Source organism: Sycon ciliatum, chromosome 10 (genome assembly GCF_964019385.1).
Source record: "Sycon ciliatum chromosome 10, ocSycCili1.1, whole genome shotgun sequence".
NCBI lineage: Eukaryota > Metazoa > Porifera > Calcarea > Leucosolenida > Sycettidae > Sycon > Sycon ciliatum.
The window spans coordinates 4,814,120-4,840,386 of record NC_088652.1 but is presented as its reverse complement, the minus strand read 5'-3'; the positions used below and the strand labels follow the sequence as shown (position 1 = coordinate 4,840,386).

The 26,267-nt window shown below is 46.7% G+C and overlaps 1 protein-coding gene and 1 long non-coding RNA gene across 2 annotated transcripts; one reads left to right on the top strand and one right to left on the bottom strand.

The window, feature by feature from the left end:
- Positions 1–869: 869 nt before the first annotated feature.
- On the bottom strand, positions 870–9,733 carry LOC135825951 (uncharacterized). Its single transcript, XM_065338594.1, has 2 exons — positions 9,265–9,733; positions 870–2,748 (listed from the first exon to the last, which is right to left on the bottom strand). Exons 1-2 carry the CDS (start codon positions 9,368–9,370, stop codon positions 1,808–1,810), a joined length of 1,047 nt encoding a protein of 348 aa, XP_065194666.1. The 5' UTR covers positions 9,371–9,733; the 3' UTR covers positions 870–1,807.
- Positions 9,734–11,327: 1,594 nt separating this feature from the next.
- LOC135825740 (uncharacterized) lies at positions 11,328–13,524 on the top strand. The gene is made up of 3 exons (XR_010555124.1): positions 11,328–12,081; positions 12,727–12,768; positions 12,986–13,524. It is a non-coding gene; the product is annotated as an uncharacterized LOC135825740 (long non-coding RNA).
- Positions 13,525–26,267: the final 12,743 nt, after the last annotated feature.

Here is a 26,267-nt window from a genome sequence, read left to right as displayed (position 1 = left end):
CAAGGCTTTTATGAAGCTTGTGACTACAGGCCTTTATTAATGATATCTACCTGACTAGAGCTATTAGCCAATAAAAGCAATAATAATTATTGTCGGCTTCTTCTAATTACATGACATGTCATGTAGAAGAAGCGGACAATTATTATTATTGAATGGATTGATGTTTCAGCTATCAATAATTTTTCAAAACGAAACTCTCCTCAACCCACCCACTCATAAAGGAAACGTTTTCTCTTCGTGAAAAAGATCGAAATAAATTACGGACGGCCTCTCTTTCGAGTCTTTCTACCCCCCCCCCCCCCCCCCTGCAGGGATTCCACCGGCAGTTTGTCCTGAACGTACAAGTACAAAAACAGAAGGAATGCGTATGTCACCACCATCATACATGTATCCATGGCGCCAGTTTGCAGCACTTTGCTGTAATTAGGTGCGAATAAGACTGACAAGTGGTGGACCCCAATCACCACCATCTATCCTAACATGAGAGGCATCATCAAGTGTTAATAACAATAGTTGATTTCAGCATTCCGAAAGCCACACAAAGACACACACACACACCATTGGACCATTGGACGCCCATCGCCGGAGGCGATGATAGCAATGCTACAGCAGAAGCCATAGCAGCTTGTGCTGGGATTGCACTATTCCACAGCTTGCAAGGTTGAAGAATCGACCGCCACTATTCAGCCTGGTCTACACCACACAGCTATGAAGTGGCTTTTTCTGGCCAGTGAATCCCTACTTTTTGGTCTTTTTAATATTTCACACACACACACGCACGCACGCACGCACATACCCACACACACACTCTGCACATTTGGGACGTTCAGACTCACACGCGCATGCACAGCAACCAACCGCGTCACAGCTTTCGTATGTACAGCATCACAATATCTGGCGAAGGCTTAGCGCCATACAGAAAATCACAGAGCCCCAAAAATCCAGAGGGGTTGAAAGAATGCAAATATACGGAACGCAACCATGAAACAAATACGCATAGACGGCAGGAACAGCGGTTGATCACAAGGTTGCTTGCGCAAAGAAAGCAAAACATAGAGAGAAACAACGGCTGTCACCCAACTTCGCGTCACATCGGTGAGTACATGTCTTAGGAAAAGCAGCAGTAGTCAACATGCGCATGAAGTGATCGAACACAGGGAAGATTCAAGCTCACGGCCTTGGCAGGGGATGAGTCGTTAGTGCTTATAGGTTGTAGGGTTGTACGTTCAATAGTTGCGAGTAAAGAAAAAAGGATCTACATTGAGGGGCTCTGACGCTAACGGAAATCATAACGGATACAATCATGTCTGGCGGTACGGCATGGTGCAGGGTGGGACGTGGATAATTCTGAAATTCTGGACATGTTCCATCAGTGGACGAGGAAATCTGGCCGATGCACATAGGAGAGCGCAGAAGAAGGGCAACTCTACAAGAAAATGTTGATGAATGGTATTGGTGGTAGAAAGTAGCACAGATACTAAGGCTCCTTGTCATCTCCCGCCACACTTCACTGAATTTTCAGATCTCGGCTCGGCTGACCGGACGCAGTGCAACACGCAAGTGCGTTTATTGCACGCACATTAGTTAAAACACACACACACACACACACACACACAAACACACACACACACACACGCGCGCGCGGGCACGGCTTGGAGTATTATGTTCAATTAAGGTGCTAGAATTCAGTTGCTGTGTGTTGCTCTCCCTCTCGAGTAGTTCCTTGCAGTAGATATCGGCAGGAGCACATACTCACGAGGTCAAACTTAGCCTATGTCAGGTGCAAGGAACAGACGGTAAATAGAGCTCATACGAATACTTGTGTCTTGGGCGACTTCTTCTGAAGTGGCGTCGTGCTGGTGGCGCTGCTGTTGCTGCCGCTGCTGCCGCTCCGCTGGCTGTTGATCTCCGCGTCCACCATGTAGTGCGTTTCCTGATTCTGCTTGAAACGCAGCACCAGGATGGTTGCTATGACAGCCAAGATGACGCAGCCGACGAAGGCGCCGACGCCGATACCGACGATCGTGACCATCTGCTCGTTTCCGTCCGCCTCCGCGTCATGTTCCTCGATGTTCACGTCGGTCTCTCTCATCACCGTGACCTTGGGCGTCTCCAGATCTCTCTCGGACGTAGCAGCAGCTTGGTCGGTGGTGACGTCATCGGTATGAACGTTGTCGGCTGTGGTGACAAACTTATCATTATCATTCTCGGTCGTTTCCGAGACCTCTGTGCCTTCCGTCACAGCCGTTTTGGTCATGACTGATTCCTTGGTGTCCGGAATCACACCTGTCGTTGGTTTAGCATTTGGCAGTGTTGGCCGTGTGGTAGAGGTGGGCGTACCAGTGGTTGGTACCTTTGCACTGGTGACCTTTGCACCAGGGCCGGTACTCTCGAGACGTCGACAAACAACCGATCGTGGGTTGCGGAACTCGTCCAGACACTGGATCTGCGGCGATTCGGTCGGTACTTCCCAGCCGGAGCCGGCACTCCCCCAATCGCCGCTTCCGCTACCGCTCTCGCCACTACCACTACCGCTTCCACTGCCACTTCCGCTAGCACTCGCGTCGTCATCATCATCGCCGCCGCGGGGACGGTGGTGTTTCCGGCGACGGAATTCCTGTATGCAGTCCTCGTCGTCGCGGGGACACAGGGCAGGCACCTCCATGTGACAGCTTTCTCCGGTCACCAACATGGCTTGCATGAACTCGGCGCATGGTGGTAGGGCTGTGATGCCGATCGGATCGACTCCTGTGCACGCACGACAAGCAGGAGAAACAAATCAGAGAAATTAGAGAAGACGCCCATCACCATGTAGAAGTCTGTTTTGCGTGGAATAGATTCGTATTTCATTGCAAATGGCTGAAATACCACAGACACCAAGCACTGGAGCATGCTCTACAAGAAGGGCAAATTCAATGCTAAACTCTCATTTGCGTCAGTACCAATCAGTCCAAGTTCAAATACAAGTGCACCAGGGTCTTTTATGGGTGTGCAATTTTCATGGCAGGCATTAGCTATCATTTCCCACTCTGTGCTTCAATATGATGACGTGATGTCACAAACAGATCATCAAGGACAAACGTGCATTGTCATCTATGCAACGGCAAACCACCAGCATTCAACACAGCAAGGGCGTTCCGTGCACTTATGATCAAATGCAATTGAACAGGATTAGCATTGCGGCCCTTTGCTTCTCGGCCAAAAACAATGCTGCGCCGGCCCAAAGTCAAAGAGAGAAAACTGAAATGACTGCCCACAGTGCCCCAGCCAAGAGCATTTGCATGTGTGATAAATGCCCTGTGATCTCCGTAGTGAGCATAGCTTTGTCCAGATTCCTTCCAGCAAGGCTAACATAGTTATGGCTGCAGACTTGGCCCTTCTAAGTGGGTCTACATTACAAATGCTTGCCGTCCTGATTTCAATATGCCCAAGAGGGCTTTCGCCACGTTCTGTCTCTCTTAGGAGCACAGCAGGGTCAAAGATGTAACGACACTGATAAACCAGCCAGCCTCTCAGCTGACCACTCAAGGCCAAGCACACGTCCCAGCACAGGCAAGGACAGGCTCACCACAGGACCAGCACGGAAGCTATTTTATCCAGCACAGCGTGAAAGGCAGTGGGACACTAATTGGGCAAATGGCCAGATACGGCCCTTCCACTGTACCTGCGCACCTGGCTGGCGTGCCGTCTCTTTACAAGATCCCACCGCACACTGTAAAGGCCTGGCATGCCACCCCAGCTCTCTTGTAGCAGCCCGCAATCAACCTGTCCACACGTGTCTGCAGGCAAAGTCAGTCACCCCGGGCAATTTGTGCTCCTGACTAGCCTAGCCCTGGTCCATGAACTCCAAGCAGCATTCTTACACAAGGCAGGCAGAGACAAGTCCTACTCTAACCCAGCCCAGTACTGGCTACAAGAAGAAACACTTCCGGAGCAACAAAACAGAGTGAGGCCTAAAGCGGCTGTGTGGGAGCCCCACACTATGGTCGGTGCTTCATACTAGTATGGTACAAACCTCCTCAGTGTTGCACCAGCTTACAATAGACAGAATTTCTCATCAAGTACAGCAGATCACATTCACGGGCCTCTGGGCTCTCAAGTGTGATCTTTGCACTCAGCAGGGACACAAACTATTACAGACATGAACCCTAGAAGCTGTGCAGTGTCGGACTGCAGCTTGCTGCATGGAACACCTGGTCCACGACATTAGCAACAATGCAGTACTAGTATAATAATTGCTCAAAGGCACCTCTAGCAAACATCTACAACTACATGTACATGTAGTGCAAATCATCATCAACAAGAAATAGGGGAGGTACGCAATGTAAAAAAAACCAAAACGTTCTTCTGGTTTTAGTATGTTCAAAGCCACTTAGTCCTGCTAAATTATCATACCACCCCTTGTCCAAAAAACAATGGTCTCCCAGCCACAGAAAATAGACCAGTAAAGTCAAATAAAGTCCTAGCCAAGCTTCAACGTACTTAGCTGTTTCTTAGCATCCTGGTCCTGAGAAGGTGGAAAGTCAGGGGGGGGGGGGGGGGGGGGGTGAGGGGGAGGGGAGATCTGCTTTGCCACGGGTAACAAGTGCATGGTTGAGTCCAGTGTGATCCACATTCCATTTTACAATCCACAGGCCTATCAAAAGCATAGCCATTATCAAATCCATTAATTACGCCTGCCTCCTCCTGGCTGTGGAATTATTTAATTGCCAAACAAGGCAGCCAGTTACAGATTGTCGCCATTGCCCGGAGGTGAAACAATACCATGCCTCACAGCTTGCATGCTCTGGCCTGCACCACAATGCCACAGAGTGCCCACATACAGAGTTCACCACACAAACAGTGTGCAGACAAAGACACATCATCATCATCACTGCCAGGGTTGGCTGCCCAGTTCACACCACAGCCTGCACTGGCCGGCACAGCACACTGGCTTCCGGACTACAATTCACATTGAACACACAGCTAACCCTTGCCTGAGTGATCTGTCCACTGCTGAAACCAAAATCAAAGAGTCTTCAGGGAGAACGAAACTTGGGCCAGCCTACAATAATAGTTTTCACGTCTTCAAAGTTTAGCCCTCATACAGTGTTCTGAACCAGTGTCTATCATTCTGGTAACTCCAGACACAATTATTATCAGACAAGACAGTAGCTACAAGATCATTACCATAGAGTGTCTCTAATTGGCTGCTGCTGTTTTCCCAGATTTACCACAGCAGATCAGCTGAGGCAGACTTGCATGGACTGAGGCGGGATGGGAGTGGAAGTTTGTCTGCGAACACAGCTGCTAGTGCAAGGGGTATGGTTCCTTGAGAAAGGGCTTGGGCTATCCTGCTTCAGACAGCGTTTGAATACCAGATGTGACGGAAAGCATCTAGCATGTGCTGAGCCAGCTGTGACCCCATCAGATTTCATTCTTGCCCAAATCCCCACCCCCGTCCTCCAGCAGCTTGCCAGGAATGCCCAAGTTTGTGTCGTGACAATTATTAGCATGTTTGAGCAAGAAAAATACACTGTTGTTTTCTTTGGCTAGATGCAGCACAAAGCTAGCTGCAGCACAAAGCTAGCTGCAGCACAAAGCTAGCTGCAGCACAAAGCTAGCTGCAGCACAAAGCTAGCTGCAGCATAGTGATACTGTGTGGTTATTATGATTTTTTTGAGCAGCTGGACTGCGAAGAATGCTTTCCAGGCGCATTTGGGGCGCTCCTGGACTCCTGCTAAGTTATGTACAGGCAACAGCATGGCGAGCTACATGTACATGGCTGTGTAATGCCAATTGGCCAGCAGAGGTGAAACTTGACACCCTGCTGTTCAAGCGCAAACCTATCTAATGTCACCAGTGGTCAGCTGCCCGCACGACACCAGCGACAGGAATGGCCAAACAGCACTTCAGTTCAGAACACCCAGGCATGCAGCAATGCACCTGGGCTTTTTAGAAAGTGCTGCGAACTCAGGAGTCCGGACACCATCTCTCTCTCTCTCTCTCCCCATTGATCCTTGAATATTTCATATCAGCTTTACTGGCAATATCTGTTCCAGTGTAGGTATCCCTAATGGGTTGCTACATAAACAAAGTCAGATTTACTGACCACAAGCTTATCCGTGAAATCGGACACCAGCTATCTGCAGATGGGATCTTCCCCCCCCCCCCCAAACCGAAATCACGGATCTCCTCAAACAATAAAATTCTTATCTCTATCAGTCTCAATGTCACTTGGTATCTACTCTAACCAAGCACCACCACCACCACCACACAGAAATACAATACATTCTCACTAAACAACAGGAACTCTCAATAATTTGCACAGAATCACTGTTTGCAATCACCCCCACAAACCGCAGGCATGCTGCAGCGCGGTTTGCAGCAAGTTCTCTCTCCCCCCCCCCCCCCCCTTGTAGTTTCTTGCGCTTTTCTCTAGATCGCCTGAGGCACACAGCCTGAACTGCACTTCTGGTCCTCGCACGTCTAACAGCTCCCAATCAAACATAGCCATTCAAATACTTTGGATCATCATCAGCACACATCCCAAAAACAGACCCAGCGGCAATTGATGAGCATAGAGTTTTTTCCACAGACAGAGAGCATGAAAGACAAGGCAAGGTGGCCTGCAGCGCCTCGGGGTCACCGCCACCGTATACAAAACTTAATGTCAGTTTTACCCTTCTCACAGCTGTTGCCCGATACGCACTGTCACAACATCAGTTGATGCTCGCGGTTAGACTGGAGGTTTTTTCATGAGCCTTATCATCTTTATTCGCAATTGGACGCCTATTGAGACGACATAGGTCGTGCGCATGCAACATTGCAAGTTTATGGGCTACAATTTCAAGTGGTTCTCATTGTGCATTCCTCTGGTCATGGAATTCACTTGCAATCTGAGATTTGTCACCACTAAACCTATAAACCTATGAAATTTTACAAAACAGCTACTTGGAAGTACGTGACACCATGCCATATGCTGGGTGACAGTGGGTCGTTGTCTGCCCAGCACACGCATAATGATTGGGGCATTTGATCACATTCAATGCACACAGGCCAGGCAAAGAGGAAGTCAAGGCCTTGAGTTGCCTGGCCGCCACCCGGAGTGTGCAGGGAAAAGGGCCAGATGCCATCCTGTCAACAATGGCCAGCACTCGAGCTGCCTGCTTTCTTCTTCGCACCAGAGAAACCATGTTTGGGATCCGTGCCAGTTGTGAGCAACGCTTGTGGTCGACGAATCAGCTTCACAACTCGCGGCACGTTCGCCTGCGTTGTCGCTGCAGCGAGTGCATCGCCTTTTCAAGCGTGCTGTGGTGATAAAATGGCGCTCTTTGGCATGTGGAAGCAGCAACACAATTCATCGGAGCGTCCACGCAGTGTTTAGCAGCTCTACGTATCATAGAGCATTCTCGACAAGCATGAACCCATCATCACACTGTTTTACACTCACTAATACTTTTTCGTTTTTACTTTTTTTTTTGTAGGACAATCCGGATTACAAAATACAAGCCTCATTACCTTTACACAAGACGAAATAGAACAACCTGCTTTTCGGAACTCCGATTACCAGCGTCTCCTGGCATGACAGAAGTAATGTTTGAGAGTCTAGGCTTATCATATGCACAATCACATCTGCCAGTAGACTAACTGTCAGAAGCTCCAGGGTCAGCTGAGTCTTCTCACTCACAAAAAAAAACCTATTGCCCCACAAACCTACCTCTACTTCCTGCGTGGGCCTGCAAAAGAGCTCTCCATTCTCAACAACGCTAAGACTGTGTGGTCAGAGCTACCTCAATAACATGGGAGACCATCGCTACTGTAGCTTCAAGAATGATTGTTCGAAGATGTCTAACCCATAGTTATGTTGCTGTATCGAGCGTGAAAAAAATGCTACAAATAATTCTCGTGATGGCCAAATGACAACAGGACAGGAACTGTAACAAATAATTTCTTACGCCATCACTGCATCAGCATTCAGTTTACGTGTGGACTCCCACGATGCATGATTTACACAAACTCGAACAAGCTATACGAAAACAATATGCTGTCGGTGCTCAGCTCAATACCGAGCTTGAAATAGATATTCGGACCGGTGACGCTGTCCACAACAACAGGGAGCTCATAACTCTCGGGTTTTTGTTTTCGCAGCTACATGTCATGTACTAGTAAACTAAACGTTTTCAGTCACGATGCGCCCGTGGATCCCACGGCCGCACTGGTCAGCACAGCGCTGCAGCAAGACAAGCAGTGGCAGGAACTACTTTCAATGCATGGTGCTGGCTGGTGTCGTTCGTCTACCAGGCGTTAGAGGAGCAGGTGGAGGAACTGAGCAGGCAATCATGGGTGACTGCGAACCACTGTGAAGCGAGAGTCCATGAAAAGCAGACTCATCTCCTCGCACCATTCACGCATGCACAACACGCGCCTCCATTCATTACAAGTCGACGCGTTGTTGGCAGAAACATATTTACGCCTTTCTTACTATGTACTGACGTTCTTTCTTGCCTGCCTGCCTTTCGCAAGAACCAGCGTAGGACCCAAACACCCATGGACGCCTAGTGTCAAGCTGCGGCAACGCATTGGACATTATGTCAAATCTTACTATTCCCACCAGCAACGATGACATAATCAATGTGAAGGGACTTGGTTACTAACGCGCATTCGACATTCCAGTCCAGGACAAACGGACGCATCCCAACGGACATTGGGCTCCTCGCACAAGCTCCGGGGACAGGCGTTCGGTCACACGTAGTCGTAGTCGTTCGCGATCCACTCTGCGCCTCCGATCTGATCGCATCTCCGTCGTCGGTCGTGCGATCGGCAAGGCCATTTTACATTCAGAGATTCTACGATCAATCATTTTCACCTCGCACAATCTAGCAAGCTCCCGATCAACAGTACAACTGCACCAAGGATCTACCCACCAAAATCAATATTGAGCATCCTCAAATGACGAGTACGGTGCCACTAGCCGATGTTACCACGGGTCCCGTAACAAACTTATTTTGATACTACCACCGACGTTCACATAGCGCACGTTTTACACCACAAGAGACAAACGAGTAAACGCCAACAAGGATTGAATGGCCAATCAAACAGTGGAAAACCACGCACAGTAGTCACTAGACCTAACACAGCTACAGAACACTGACAAAGCAATCCTCGCCAGTGCGCGTACGCACCGATTCGCCACAACTCTTTCCACCTCTAGCTCTCTGTCACACAGGAATTTATTTATCTATAGTTTAGGAATACGGAAGACGATCGATCGCCAAGGCTTACCTGGTGGACTCAAGATGTCGTGTAGGTCTTCAAAGGGCGATACAATTGCACGAGCATCCAGCGCCATCAACGCCACTAGCAATACTACAGAGCGCAACTGAAACATCTTGTCGTTTCTTCCTTGCCGACGACAACAAGACGCAAAATATTCGCTGCGCAGCTCAAAATCCACCCGGCTCCGCTCCACTCTGCGCGTGTTTCCAGGCAAAGCTAGTAATACTACAGATCTCACTTCGTAGTCCTCATATATCTCGGAGAAGACAGCAAGGAATCCACTTCGGCTGCTGGCAAGCCGCACCAAACCAGAGCTCGACAAAGAGTTCTTGCCGTTGGAGCAAGGTTGGGAAATGCCTGACGTGGAAGACCTCTTCAGTTCTCCAGACTTGTTCAAGAGGCCAGTGAAGTCAACGAACCTACGCCAGTCAACGCGTCTAGTTGAATGACGCGTGGCTCTGCACTACACAGCACTAGTACATGTACCACGGCTAGTCTACGGACTCCGACTACATGTACTGATGTAGCACTCTGACTCTGACTGCGCTGCCCGTAGTCTCGGCGTAGATCTACTGTACTACTCTGTAGTACTGACTGTACTGACTGTCAGGGCGCACCCGGATCCGTGCTGCAAAGGGGTCTGATGAGTCGATGTGACTTGTGAAGTGATGGTGACTGTGACCTGGTGACTAGACTAGCGAGCAGCCGGGCAGGCTCACTCATGACTCGTTTGAGTTTGACTCACTGCATGCCACGATTTCATGTAGGAGTGCTGGGCCTACACGATGCGGGCGAGCTGCACTCGTACCGATCCCGGCCGAGCTGACCAAGCGCGTCTCGTCCGTCAACCCTGGTCCCCCGGCCCGGTACCAGTACCCGCGCCGAGACTGAAAGTCAAAAATTAAATACATGACTGTACATGTACCATGTGTACAGTGCTGGCAACTGAAATCCGACCCCTTAGCGATGCGTTCACATTCTACATGTAGCGGTCTCTATGAAATTTTCGTAGTTTTACTACACTACTGTATCCCGTTTTGGGTGTTTGCGATGTCACCGCACCAGGGGTCGGATTTCAGTTGCCAGCACTGTACACTCATGAGTCATGTACTTTGAAGTACAATTATACTTTACTGCAACTCTGCATCTGTTGCAGCCATTTTTATTTTTTACAAACGTCATCACGCTTCCTAACTACTACTCACCCCCTCCCCCCCCCCCCCCCAAATACGCAAACACGGTCTCTGCTCCAGTAGATATCATGGATATGTATTACTAATACTAGATCTACCCGTAGACCAGGTAGACTACTGCCTGAGTACTGGTAGACAGCAAGCTAGATCTACACAGACTCAGTGACTTCACAGTCAGTCATACTCATGAACTCATACTCATAAGTCATAGTCTTAGACTATTAATTTTTATTTTTAGTGCTCAGCGGATAGGACTTGTATGCTATGCATATGAGTCCGGGGAGTCGGAAAAACTAAAACTCCGGTTTCGCGACATCCTGACCTGAATCCTAGTACATGACATTGTACAATACACGGCGGTCGACACGACTCGACAGTGTACAATACGGAGGATTAGCAAGACGAAATTTGCGTTCGCGTTCGCAAACACTTTTCAGTTCGCGAACTGGATTGCGAACTTTCGCATTTTTCGTTCGGAAAAGTAGTCGGAACACGAGTCGCGGATTCGTGTCAGGGCAGTCATAAATTTACCACGCTGTACTGTCGGTACACAATGTACGTCGTGTCAACGTCATGCAAGTGCGAATTCTGTTTGCTAATCCTTCCCATAACGCGAATTCCGTCCCTGACTCAGTTTGACTTTCCTTGGAGAGCGAACGCGAACGCGAATTTCGTCTTGCTAATCCTCCGTAGTGATGTACTGGGATCGATGCACAACAAGTCAATGGATGGGCACATGCATGCAGCTCCCACTAAGTCCCACTCCCAGTGCAGTGGCAGTGTCCTCGCCCAACGACTGTAGGGTAGTGTATGTAGCATAGGCTTGCCAAGTTAGTAAGTAGTTAGTTATAGCCTAGGCTATTGCTATGATACTAGGGTAAATTGGGACCAAGCCTACGCTACGCTACAGACTACAGTAGACATCAGGTACATACTGTCTGTACAGGTTGTTTGCTGAGTCTGACTGTGCGTGGGGACAAGCCCACGAATCCCTTCTAAAGTTCTATTCCAGTTCCAGTGCCCAGTCAATGCATCATTGCATGGCATGCATGCAGTGGAACAGCAAACGCCACAAACATGTCACACCTCGAGCTCGCGCAGCAGCCAACGGCAACGAACGAGAAAGCCTGCTGCTAGCTGGGCAGTGCTGCATGACACATGTGACTCAGTGACCTGGTGACAGACTCGTCACTCAGTGAATGTCACTGCACTGACTTGGTCTCCAGTCTGTCTCGAAAAATTACTGATTGTTGAATACAATGTCATACTGCATTGTATAATATTATTGTAATTATTATTATTCACTGGTTTTGAGGGAAAGACACAAACGGGAAAAGTCTGAAGACAAAATTGACTGTCACCACCAGGACTCGAACCAGAGCCCCTCGCTTGTAGCCGTAATTATTACTGAAGTATTATTAGCGTATGCCCAAGCCAGGCAAAGGGCAGGTGAGATGTGAACCTGGGATAAAATGAATAATATTATTAGGAGGATAGAGCCTTAGAGGTAAGATTCGAACACGTAAGTATACAAATCATGCATTAACGTTGTATCTATTCTAATCGCTTTTACGCAGTATTCGTTTGGAGTGGAAAACATCAGTGCCACTGTTCCTTGGTTGAGTCAAAGGTAAGTTATAATGGACGGTGCTTTGCCACCTCATGCAAAGACGTGGTTAAAAGCACATACACTTACATGTTTGAAACTCGGATGTTGAGCCATAAATAAATGTAGAAGAGAAAAGGACATATGGATACGAGTTAAGATGGCCTAGTTATTGCACTTTCTGACTGTATATAGTATCATGTTACAGTGATGGAGAGTTACTCTTAACTCGTATCCATAATGTCCTTTTCTCTTCTACACTTACATGTACATTTACAATGTAGAACATGATATGTTCATTATTAATATATGACGTACAATGACATGTGAAAGCATGGCTACTGATATCGTCTCTAATAGTAGCCCATGCCAGTATGGCGTTCTTCCAGTAACGCCTCAATCCGTGACACCTGGCTTTACTCCTAGACGGCTAGAGGTTATGATGTGGGAAGGTGGTTGTTAGTGTACATGTGCATGTAGGTCCAATATCAAACCAATTCCAGTATTCATCAGGTTGAGGGAATGAAAGGCCAGCATAAAACATTAGTGAGTACATTTAAGGTTGATGTGCCTCCTTTAATTCATATGCAAGTTTCATTTGCATGTAGAACTAACCTTTTATCAAGAATTCACCACCATGTTTACGTGACTCTTGCCTGTATGAATTAGACCAGTGGCGAGTGAGAGATACAGAACGTCAGAAGTAAAAAGGTGAGTGGTTTCAACTTTGGTTGGGTTGGTTTGGTTCCTTCGAGCCTTGCTCAGGGTTACCGCGCGGCTGGAGAGTAGGGATATCCTGCTTTCCCCGTCCTAGATCCTGCCTCCCGCGTTTTGTGAAGTTTGTTATCAGTGAAAAGCAGCGCCGCGGCGGAACTTGAGTCGTGGTGGTTCATACTAACACATTATTTTGATTTCGCTTTCTTTCCAGAGAAAATGAAAATGACGTTCACTGGAGTATTCCAAGCCGGATTTTGAGACACCCTGCTTCTCATTCGTTGTCGCGTCCCCACACAGCACACTGCCACAGTGAAGCTAGCAGTACCGTGGCGCAATAATTGGTATTTGCTGACAGTGGGGTGAAACCCACCAGCCAACCGGGGGCCGGATTGTACAACTGGAACCTCTCTGTCTCGCTCACGTCCACGCACGTGCATCCCTGGATATGGCCCTGGGTACGCCTATAATTAATTTAAAAGCACAGTATGTGTATGGCTGTTATCACTGCTGTAGCGCAGTATCTACTTTCCTCGCCGTTTGTGCTTGTGTTGTCATGTATATGTAGTAATGCACACCCGCCATGACGTGCTTTGCACTTCTCTACGCGCGCTGTCACTATGTACCGCGCTTTGCTTGCTTGCCTCCTTCTTTTATACTGCTGTTCTTTCCATGTCCACTTCATTCCTGATGATGGTCATAAAGACCGAAACGTTGTAACGATACCAATGGATTTGTGTGAAATGCAGTGCTCTCTTGAGTGTAGGCAGGTTGCCTGCAAACAATTCAAGTATAATGAAGCTGCGTGAAGCGTCCTTCAAAATTTTGAAACAGTATGTGTTGAAACTTAAAATAATTACTTGAAAGAGGGCAGTATAATTATGGTTGTAGGACGTACAAAATGTACATGACATACATGTACATGTACATGTATCACTTGCATTATACTGAAGCAGATCTCATGCACCCGCCCCTCAATTCCGGTTTTCGTCCTCATATACATGTACATGTAGATGTACATGACATTGCACAAGGCAGAACAACAGAGACGAAAAATCTTTCTCGTTACTCCGAGTTTCGTGTTTTTGAACACGAAACTCGGAAACACTCTTCAGATGAACGTTCGTCTGATGTGTGTTTCCGAGTTTCACGAAACTCGGAGTAACGAGAAAGATTTTCGGTCTCTGTTGAGTGTTGCTCTGCCTTGTGTAGTACGCTCTGCCCTTTTTGAGGTATTGAGCACTATTTGCAGCAAGGACCTCAGGCACTTTGTGTACATGACATTGTATCGATTACTATCTAACGCTTGCCATTCTATGCAGTCGTAACAACAGTATTCAAACTCGTACGAGTCCTGCAGCCTGGTGATGAACCATGTGAACTGATTACAATCTTTCTCAGGAAATCAAACGGGGATTTCGGGTTTGAAATCAGCTGTCACCTGTGTCGCTCTCAAAGTCGTGTCGAACGATGCGATGATACGGACATTTGCATGCACTTTGTGTTTGGTGGATATACATGTACTAGTGTGCTGACGGTGAATAACGTGTTGTACTGGGACAGTGTACCGCACGAAGCTAATGCTTGAGATATGCTCCTACTGATTGTCGGAGTTGACTGAGGAACAAACGGGATGACTATTAAACCTGACAAAATCACAGCTTTTTTTCAAGTGCCGATGCATGGCTGTGCATATTCCATAAGTGACTCAGTGGCAGGGAAGGTACCAGCGATCTCACTTCCTGTGCTTGAACTGCCGACACAAGGCTTGGTCACTACCAATGATTGATTCAATGGGAGGATATTTAAAAACTTTGCTTGCTTGGGATCCGACTACTTCCATCTGGCAGTACCATGCGTGGATCGATGCTGATACTTAGTGCAACGAGTTCTCCTATTCGCTGAGGCTGGCAATACTTCATGACACCTTGCATGGTTCTATTTCAGTACTAGGACAGTTTATTGAAAATAAGTTTCCAGATAACAGTTATGATCAAGATAAGATAGCGATTATGTCAATTTATGATGGAAGTTGAGCAAATTCATTGATGCATTTTGCTCAGTGTTGGCAAGTGCATCACTGAGCGCTCCAGTAAGATCTGGATTGCGATCAGAACATCACCGTAGAACTATTACTTACTTGGAGGGACGTAGTGGCGCGGAGAGACTGATACATGTGAGATTGCAGACCCTGGCCAACCGGTATGGCTACATTGTGTGTCGTGCATGTGGTACAAGTATGGTCGATGCACGCTGCTTCGGCCTCGGGCTCTGTGCACCAGGCACGCACGATCAGGAAGGAAAGGTGGAAGAGAGCCGACGGAACTAGGATGTTCTGGGGCATAGATCTGACCCACACGCGAACCATGGGAAGTATCATTGCAAGTACGCTTCGTTTAAAATGTACGTGCACGTTATACCTTTCTCCTTCCATCGGATATGTACATGTACATTGTAAAGTATTTCCTGAGGATCTTGCATATCCTCTGCCAGTCATTTGACCTCGGATATACATGTCCATGTACAGTAAAACCTGTCAAGGCGACCACTCGGATAAGGCGACCGTCTGTCCCAGAAGACCACTGTAACCAGGACCAAGGGATGCTACATGTATTTCCAGTCAAACGACCCTGGATAAGGAGACCACCTGGTAACAGAGACCGCATTTTGAAGGTCCCTTGAGCGGTCGTCTTAGACGGGTTTCACTGCACCTGTACCTGTACATGTACAGTGCCTCGGCTTTGAACGAGCACAGGTACTAGCCTCTTTTACCGGCAAAGTACACACAATGAATACGTTCCCCAAGTGTTCCACAAACTTTCAACTCAAAGTTTAAAAAATAAAACATGTACATGTACATAACCCATGCATGATGTACAAGATGCAACGGCGGCGTTGCCAAGCTACAGTAAGCTTTCACCGGCACGTAAATCCTAGGTAAGAACTAATACTTTGAAGAAGGCAATGCAGTACATGTACAATGTAGATGGACATGTACATGTACATAATAATTGTATGTAGTTGCCGTGTTTCCTCAGAATCGCCATGATGGAAACCATACTGGACACCAGCCACCCACTGGCGTGTGCCTGGTATCCAGGTGCCTTTTGGGGTGGAGTCAGCAGCGGTTCCTGTCCTCAGAGCACAAGCCAGTGTGCAGCCAATAAACATATTCATACAATGTATTTTTTTGCGGAGTAACGGCCTCTTTGGCAAGATAAAGTCATGTAGACGTGAAAAAATAGAGATACCATGTAAAGTAAAATATAATTTTATTCAAGTGCAATACATTGGAAAACTCCAAAAAGTTCACGTAAAACGGACGAAATTCAGTTCTCAATGGCCGATGCCTACCCCAGCACCATCCCGCGTCGAGAGGCCTGTCAGGCGCCTTCTGGACCCGCGTAGCCGGAGGTCGACTGCATGGAAAACTGCAAATTGGTTGCGAATTCGCACCCACGCCATGATGGTTGAAAGTGGCTTGTCCCACTTGAGGGCGAGGCGAGGCGAGGCGACCATACAATGTATGAGTTGTACATGTACATATACATGTACATATACATGTACATGTACATGTATATGTACATATACACTCAATCTGCGGACAGAACTGTTTCGTCCTTTGTGGACTCGTCAGCATTATTATGTACATATACATGTACATAATATACATGTACATGTACATGTACATGAACTGTAGCTGTCACGGAGGGGGCAGGGGAATAGGAGAGGCTGAAGTCATGTCTGATGTCTAGACTCTAGTGGGTGACGGGGACGGACTCCAACCCGGATATTCGTCATACAAGCAGTTCTGGTAAACTAGATGGCAAACAGATGTATTATTGTTTGAAGTTTGGGGAGCGATCAAAGATTCAGTGGTTGGAACAAACTGGGGAAGCGTCAGGGTGGTTCACCATCGTCTCGCCACCGGTCGCATTCGTGCGACACCCATCTGCTAGCAACTGCTGATTGCACGTGATTGGACACCGATTAGACCAAGTTTCTCGACCACCAAAAACGAAGACGTAGCATTGCATCGTGGTCACAATGGCAGTAGCACACAGGCTGTGACACAGTGCCACACCAAACGTTTTACTGATAGTGATACCACTTGTTGTTGCCTGGGGGGGGGAATACTGAGTGGAAATCTAAGACAAAATATGACCATAATCATGATAGTTCTATAATACGCCGCGTGGAATTGTTTGCAGTCTGCTCCCTGTGCCCAGCAGATTTGAGTCCTTACTCTTTACATGTGTTTGTATTCAAGTTCGTTGCCATGTACATGTACAAGTATTTACGTCTAATCCACCTACACCTGCATACCGAACCATCACGCGAAGTGAAGTGAAGTCTCCTTTTGAAGTACATGTACATGTATAATACATGTGCAGTATTAGTAGTGTATATCGACTACCCCATGGAGAAGAGATCAAACTGCACATGAAATAATTTAATTGTACAAGTGCGCATGCACACTGTACATTGTATGTGGAGAAAGTGAGCGAAACTGTGAAAACGTGTACGCCGCGTCCGAAGATCGTATCTACATGTACATTATTTATTGTATCGTAATGAAGACCTGCCCCAGCCGCGCACATCCCATCTCTCCGCTAGACCAAGCCAGCTCCAACAAACGTCCCAGGGCAAGGATGGCATTTCTGTTTTACAACTGACACATCCCTGGGTAGGATTGGTAGTAAAGACAAGTGGTTCCGTATTATGCTTTGTCAATGAGTGTTTGCCCTTGTGCAGTGCACCTAGCGTTCTGTCATGCGGCAGCTTGCCATACATGTACATGATTGTACAGTATTGACCTGTAGATGTACAATCATGCACACTGTGCGTTGCTACATGTGTCAAAGTTACTATTTTTGGAAATGCGTTTACTAACACGGGCTTGCATTAGGGCCCTTACACACTACGTACATGTAAAACGCAACTAACTTGAGCATACGTTGCGTATGCGCCAGCCTGATCAAGTGCAGTTGCACACTGCCAGGTGATCTGCTTTTTACGTACATGACTGTACTGATGTAGTGCAGTTCGGATGAAATGTTCTGCTCTCAGAACGAGTGCTGTGTGTGCTTCTTCGATTTCGTTCTGCATCTTGTGTTGGAGCCATGCCCATGGAGCTCAGGTTGACTCCGGCAAGGAGAAAGCGGCGACGTAAAATTGTTGCCGCCATGATATTGCAGGACCTGCAGAAGCTAGTGAAGTCGTCTGATGGCGGTCCTGCTCTTGATATTTTCTAGATGACTGATCGCAGTTGCTCAAATTTCATGGTCACGACGATGCTCAACATGCTGTTGCGGAATGGTACCGTCAAATACAGAATTGGTCGCAACTTGTGGACAGCTCACCCTGAGAACGAGTTTGGAACGCCTTGTTTTTTGATATATCGCCCACAGCTCCATGAGCTTCGCCTCCATTTCTTCTGTGCACTGGATTTTCGGCATCGTGTCGCGCTCAGCAATCAAACAAGATCGAGTCTACTACTATACGGCTTGAACAACACGAGTTCAGGTACGAGAATTTCAGAAGCAGGCGAAAAGTCCAATGGACAGCTGAAATTGAAACACGGAAATCCACACAGCACCAAACAGCAAAAACACCAACAAGAAGTTGAAGTCCGAAAGCGCGGGAAGGCATAAAAGCTAAAAAGCTAAAAAGCAGCCTTCTACACCCGTCCGAGATCTGAGTAAAACGTTTACGCAACTTTTTAGATTTCGTGCCATATGACGTCAGTCGACATGGCAACTTTTACAGGAACGCAACAAAAAAGCGGTTTTCTACGTAGTGTGTAAGGGCCCTAAGCACGAGCATGCTAGCACTAGTAGCAGGTGATTTTAGGGCGAATACATGTTACTGGGAGGGGTACGCTGTAGTTAATTTGTGACAGGAGCCTTTATCTGCGGGCAAGCAATACACAGCGTTGCAAACTTCACTACATACAGCACAAGCTAGGCACAGATTATAAAGGCGTATTATGTGACGCACTTGCATTCGTTTAGACAGGTCTTGTCAAACATTGACATGTTCTGAACCACAAACAGAGATTCCTTCAAGGCTGTTTGGTGGCCAGCTGGTAGCAGGTAAGGAGTACATGTCATGTACAATGTTCATGTATATGTGCAGGGTTTGAGTTGAAGTTTGAGGAAATGGGCTATCCAGGACTATTTCTGCCGGCATTATCCATGTTATCCGCATACATGTATGCCTAACACTGTACGTGCAGTGGATCTCTAATAAGCTGTACTCCTTTTGGGCCAACGCCGGCAAAGGTGGGGAGCAGGGAACTAGTAGTGTGCTTTTTATGCAGGTTTTGCACCAGAACCCTCCTCGTCCTTACTGCTTTTTAAAAGAGGTGACAAGGATGGAGCCGATAGACAGCTAGTTGTAGAACGTCAGTACCTTTGGTCGTTTAGTAACTGGTGGTGTTAGTGGACAATAGCGTACCTTGCAGTTCATTGGGTTTTTTTTAAATTTCGGCCAGTCGGCTACTATCATTTCGTCTTGGGGGTAAGACAAGGGGAAGTAGCCATGTAGGGGCATTAGCCCGCCTTTCGGCACATTGGTTCCTTTTCTTCCTTCATATCCGAACAAACGTCAATATGGAGCATTGCAACTGGTGCCCAATACACTTTCCGTACTAATAAACAAGTGTACGTATGATCAGTGTACTTTCTGCATGTACGATGTAAGTGCTCCACTGTGTCTGTGATGTATTGTCTTCTCTTGCCCCCACTTTATTACGTCCATTGGCCTCAGGCACCAGTCCCAGCATTTTCACGAACAGCAATCAACTGAGGAATTTGGCAGTCCCTGCGCGTCTGCTGTCAACAGCTCCCCGTCAAATCCCGCCTTGGGATGCTAATTTAGGACAACACATGCGCACATACATGTACATGATGATGCTGAACGCTGTCTCATGCCACACACACACTCTCTGAGCCGAATGTCAATGTTCCCGCGCAGGCGTCAAGTCCGAACCCCCACGCTCCCATGTTGATACCTTACCTGACGGCCACGTGCTAGCAGCTGGCTACGTACAACGAGTGCCGAATGGCTCTGCCTGCACCACCTGCCAGGGGGATTCTGCTAGGGGTGATCTTATACCGACCTCATCAGGGCCCGATTCTAGGACTCTTGCGCATATCAATTACCCAGGGGGCGGAGACTATCAGAGCGAGAGAGAGAGAACCCAGAGGACTCACGCACGAGACGCGATGCTGTTTTGATAAAGCTGGAGAGATTCGGCTAGGGGTGATCTTATGCCGACCTCATCAGAGCCTGATTCTATGACTCTTGCGCATATCCAGAACCCACGGGGCGGAGACTATCAGAGGGAGAGAGAGGGAGGGAGAGAGGGAGGGAGAGGGAGAGAGGGAGGGAGAGAGAGAGAAAGAGAGAGAGAGGGAGAGAGATAGAGAGAGAGAGAGAAAGCTCAGCGGACTCACGCACGAGCAAACGAAAGTCATGAAACGTAACCCGAATGGAAAAAATTTGGGATTAGAGCATCGCTGGTCTAATGCGAAGAAATATGTACATGTACATGTACATTATATGAATTTATAGAAAAGCAAAATGACTACAAGTTACGCTAAAATGTCCACTAACACCATCAGTTACTAAGCAATCAGCTCATGCGATAACATTGCACTACACTGACCGACTGGTGGTGTTAGTCGACATTATAGCGTGGCGTGTAGTCCTTTTCCTTTCTATATATTTATCCTTGGCTCTCCATCGGAGTACATGTACGCGTATGAGTTCTGGTGATGACAGTCGATGTGTTCTTCCGACTTTTCCTTTTCAATCTCTCAGACTTAGGATTAACGTTAACAATAGAAAACCGCCAAAAAGCAAAGAGTATGAATGAACTCAGATGGACACCCATTCAAAAAAAAACAATAGCAATTCAAATCAGCTTCGTTCTCACATATACATGTACATGTTTACATGTACATGTATATGTACATGTACATGTACATACAAAGTAAAGATGTCTCATCGCATGGAATGAAACTACATGTACGATCAGGATATGTACATGTACACGTACAACAAAAGCAAAGAATAACCCTTTGTGGCATGCTTGATGTGTTCACTTCGAGGCTGTAATAGTATCATTCAAGGCGCAAGTTGGCGGGAATACATGTTGGCAATCCTTACAGGAGAGGCAGCTTTTCTCATTGTTACAATGTATGCAACCCGTATAGCCAATGACAATTTGAAGTATACATGTACATGTATGTACATCTGAATGAATATGTGCTTGTAGAGGCATTTTGCCGCATGGCATGGATGGCGGTATTGGGTGCTAAGGCATTCTCCTTCCACGCCTTTCAGATGCAGCGCCATGTAATAAGAAGCCTATTGCAAGGGCTACATGTACCTGTAAATGTACATGTACATGTGTATGTACCAAGTGGATTTTAACGGATGAGAGCTCCTGTCAATTGTCAATTGATTAAAGTTCAGATTGGCTTCCAGAACAGAAGCCTGAACGACTTATCCCGGAGGTATCCACTAACAGCACCATGCACTGTGTAATGTAGATAAGGCAAGTGGAGGATTGTTCGGATGCGATGCACACTGCTTCATGTCAGTCAGTTCATGCATTAGCATAGTAATGACCGACCAGCTGCCTTGATACGCACTTGATCTTGGCCCAGCTGTGTTCGTTTACTGAAGCCACAACTGACCATCGCTATCGCATGCACTTGGAATGGTTAAATTAAAGATTATCATGCTTTGTCAAATCCCGTCGCTATTCATTACAGGCACACGAAACACTTCTCAAGTCCTTTCTATTCAGCGGTTTTGTAATAATATACTATGACAGTATTGCTAACAGTATGTGCATGTGGGTATAGAATCTCAAGCAGCCAGTATGAATGAAACTCACTTTAGTTGTGGAAACGTGTTGCTACCAGTAATACTACCGATGGTTTCATGTGAAGCAATTCAGATTCTGCCTATGGCATCGTGGAACATTCATTTACTTGTAAAGCATCTTTCCCCATACATCCTGGTCCTAGGGTATTCATTTCAAACAACGTAATTGAGTATTATGCAGCATGAAACTGTGAGGCTGCCCTCGTGTACAGAGCAACGTGTTTCTAACGGTTAGGAGTGCTCTGACTTTGATGCTTTGAGCCAGTTTAGAATACTTTGTGCTTCATAAGACTTCATTACGGTGGATTCGTTTGGGCAGTCACTAGGACTTGCAGCTCCGCTGATGAGACTCAACAAAGTCGAAAAGCTACTTGTCCAGGTTGGAAATAATTGAGTACACGAACACACAAATGTACATGATCGTATGCATGACATTAGTTGTCTTATGATCACCTCGCGAGTGAGACTCTGAGTTAGAACAAAATTATTCACCCTCTTTGACTCTTTTACACAATAGTAAATTATAATTGTACATGGAGATTGTAGCTCCAAAAGATCTGCAGGGATGTACAGAATAATGTTTCTGATGCTCTTTGTTACAGGTTGCATAGAATACCAGTGCTACTAATGCCTGTACATGTCTATTTTTATTCGTTGTTGCGTTGAAGTAGTTAGACATTCATATTGTTAGATATTCATATTGTTACATGCATGTACACGTACACGTACATTGTACATGTACATGACGATGTATGGTCGGGAGAGAATAATTATACTGTATAAGCAGAAATATTCGTCTGGAATTTAATTTCGTCTTTTTCATCCAAGGAGCTTTTAGACTAAATTAAATGTAGGACTAATGTCGATTTGCCCTGCTTTTCTATACACTGTTATGATCCATGGACGAAATTTTCAACCGGACGAACTCCTTTTCTTTGGAGCTGGACGAAATTATTGACCGACGAAATTTTCTGCCTCTACAGTAGGCTACCTCCAAAATCCACTAGTGGATTGACTAGGCTGGAGGGTAATGGCATAGTCATAGGTTGTCCGCTGTGGTAATATTTTGATGGCAACCAGCCAGAATGATAATTAATTAATAGAAGAACTTACATGTACTTCCAACATCAATGAATTCAGGAAGAGTTCAATCCGTTTAATTAATTCCCAAGTCAATGCTACTCTAAAATTCTATATCGAGCATTGTATGTACATGTGCATGTATGTGTACATGTACATACATGTATAGCAGTTGAGCACTCTTGCGTGGGGTAGTGCCTTTGCTGTTTGCGTTATGCAGAGCTCACTGACTTGTCAGTTTGAGCACTCTGGCAAGGCGCGTTCGGGCCTGGTTTAAATCTGGCTTTGGAAAATTTATTTTTCATTGCTACCAGGTTCGGCCTCATTTCCTCTGTGCTGCGCTGACGAGTCCACAAAGGACGAAACAGTTCTGTCCGCAGATTGAGAACATACATCTACATGTACATGTATACATAGTATCTCGTCACTCTCCATAGTCACTAAACGGCTGTTTGCACGTTCTGGCTTATCGAGTTTTGCATCTCAGCTCTTCAGACTGAGTGATGATTGGTATCAATGCATTTGTATACCATGGTATACAGGTATTAGATGATCAATGCCAACTGGCAATGGATCAAGATGAGAAGCTGAACTGGAGCAAATCCTGGCCTGTGATACGCGCTACTTTGCCTATGAATGCGACCTGTTGAGTGTTGGAGCAAAGATGTTGAGAAGCGATAACTGCTGTATATGGACATGTACTGTATGTCCGGATGTATCGAGCTGATCATGATAGACATGAAAGGATTCTGCGCACCAGAAGCAACTAACGTTACTTTGTCCAAGTCAACAATACTGTCAATAGCCATTGTTTGGTCTGAACCATTTCCCCAAGACAAGTCAGAATTCAGGAACAGCATGTTGCCATGCAGGAGCAACAGCAGGTTGGGAATGGCCGTGTCAGGTGTCAGACAAACACTTGGCAAATAGCCTACAGAAGTATATTGTACATGCACTAGCTTCAGGTCTATATTTAGTTTAGTTAGTGTTAGAACGACGAGGTCAATCCCGTTGCCTAGGAGCTGACCAATCAGCGACTTTCAGGGCCTTATCAGAGTTTAAAGCCCAACGGGATTGACCTCGTTCTATTAATGTATGGCAGGGAGGGCCAAACGGCTTGTCAGTTCCCTCCAGGGTAGTCTAAGGCCAAAAAGCCGTACATGTAGGCCCGAGGGCTACCCTGGCGGGCACTAACAAGCCATTGGGCCCTCCCTACCATGCACTAACCTATAATTAGTTTTATTCCAAGCAATACATGGCTGGAGTAGCCAATGGCCACTTTGCGTGGCGATTGCAGGGGTTTTATAGCCCACCACGGCTATATTATTATTGTATTGGGATTGTTGATGTGTTTTGTTTTGTGTTTGTTGTGGTTGTTCATTTTCACATGGCCTTATTGATCTTACGGTGATTTATTGCTTTTCAATGGATGTATGGATATGGTTGCTCTGGGGCTCTTTGATAGTTGTTGTCCTCCCTATCCTGCTGTAGCACCATGTACAAATACAAGGTTCCCGAGTAGGGCCAAAATGGTGCAGTGCAGACTACGCTCTACATTAGTGTCGATTGTAGACAAGCAGTAATGAGCAGTTAGACTTGGATGGATCATTCAACCCCCAAGAAAACCGAAATAATGCGGCGGATGAATTAACCAAATATTTGGGTATATAATTGTAGGGAAACCATAATCCATCGTACTATGCCATCAAGGGAATATGGGATTCACGCCTGCCAATCAAGCGTAGTACTGTACAGGTACATGTACATGTACATGGGATCACCCAGGTATTCTAGTTATGCCAACGCATCATGTGACGTTATTTACTGCTTCAGCGGATGTTGAATATCTAGTGGAGGTACCGTTACATGTACATGTATGTACTGTAGCATTGCTGAGCATAGTGCAAATGAGGTTATCCCTTATGTTATGAAGCAAACCGGCGCTTGATGTCAATACAGCAATTGTCTAGGGCCAATAATTGGAAATCCTTCACAGCTCAAATTTTACAGTTCATTAGTCTGGGTACTGGTAGGTGCGAGCTGTATCCTTTGAGAAACGTTATCGGCTTCTCCACTATCCAATGCAATAATGGCGGCGGTGAGAGTGCCAGGGCCATCTTCATCAAGCCTTGCATCCTTGCATACCCGCCAGTGTCCTCCTGATCTGGTGTCCTATGCCGATAGGGCGGCTGACGTTTTCAAAACTACGCCTGGCATATTCGATGTCAGCATCGCCCGAGTTCGGTGGTTTTCACGGTCGTGCGCACCATCTCCTCCGCAGAACCCAGTTCATGTTAACAGCCTGTGGAGCTTGAAACGCCGGGACGGCGATAGCTCTTTGCCGGTAACATTACTTAACACTACTCAGGGTACATGTATGTACGGCTGGTGTGCAGAGTGTCTTTGCACACTATAGGCTCCGTCAACGAGATAGACGTATCGCCTGAGGGATCACTTTAACCAGCCAACACCTAGATCGTACTAACCACCGTCGCAGCACTCTGCGCATCTGGTTACCACGCACTGTATGGAGGAGATGGATGAAGCTAGTACAGTCATGTACTACTACTACTAGCCGACGCTGCGCATCTCCGGTCTCCTGCTGCACAATGCCATCAACAACGACCACACTGGGCAGCACAAATAGGGCAACAAGGATTTCGCTTCCTGACATTCCACAGCCCGATATAGGGTCAGCCAGCGTCGACAGTTTGGAAAAGGGGAGATTTAAAGTCAAGGAGCCTTCACATGTACATGTACCATGACCTAATATTCACGATACTAAACAGCGGGAGGAAAACTCTACTCACCTCGTTGCGAACTTGAAAGTCACTCTCTGGAACACGTTTTCCCTTCCGCTGACCACGGCATGTTTGCCTGTCCAAGTTGTCAGCGCCCCTCGGTGAAACAACGTCCGTTGATAGATACAATTTCAGGTTCTCATCCGATAAGGGCGGATACTGTACAGTGTCTTTGTAGTACTGTCCGTAACATGAAAGCTGTGAAGAGGAAACGCGGGTGAAAGTCCTGGTGCCTGTGTATAGCGTCGTACATTGCACAAAGACCTCCCCATTTCCCTAGCCCATATTTTGTAAAATCCATCCCATCTTCCTGACTAAAGCCTCTCACTCCCAGCAAAGCCAACCCACTGTGGATATCTGTAACACTTCTGCTGACTTGCCGAAAGGCGATCGTCGTTTCGCGTGGAACATAGATGATAGAGAGCTGAATAGAACAGAAAAATGATTTTGTTTCATTTGTCAATAGTTTGGGAACAGCTTATTCGGAGTTCCACTGTGGAGGGAATGGTGGATATGTACGTATACATCTCGGCTGTTGAGCCAATTCCCGAAAGGTTAAAGGTAAAGATTTGGCTCTACCAATGGATAATGCAATGAGGAGCAATCCATCAATTGAACCAGATCTACATGTGTATTGTAGTGCTATAAATAACCCCAACTATTTGCACACACACACTCTCTCTCTCTCTCTCTCTTCCTCCCTCCCCGTCATTC

Coding starts and splice junctions, on each gene's coding strand:
- LOC135825951 (XM_065338594.1), bottom strand. CDS start 9,370: ATGTTTCAGTTGCGCTCTGTAGTATTGCTAGTGGCGTTGATGGCGCTG. Junction 2,749..9,264: donor CGACATCTTGAGTCCACCAG/GTAAGCCTTGGC, acceptor GTGCGTGCACAG/GAGTCGATCCGATCGGCATC.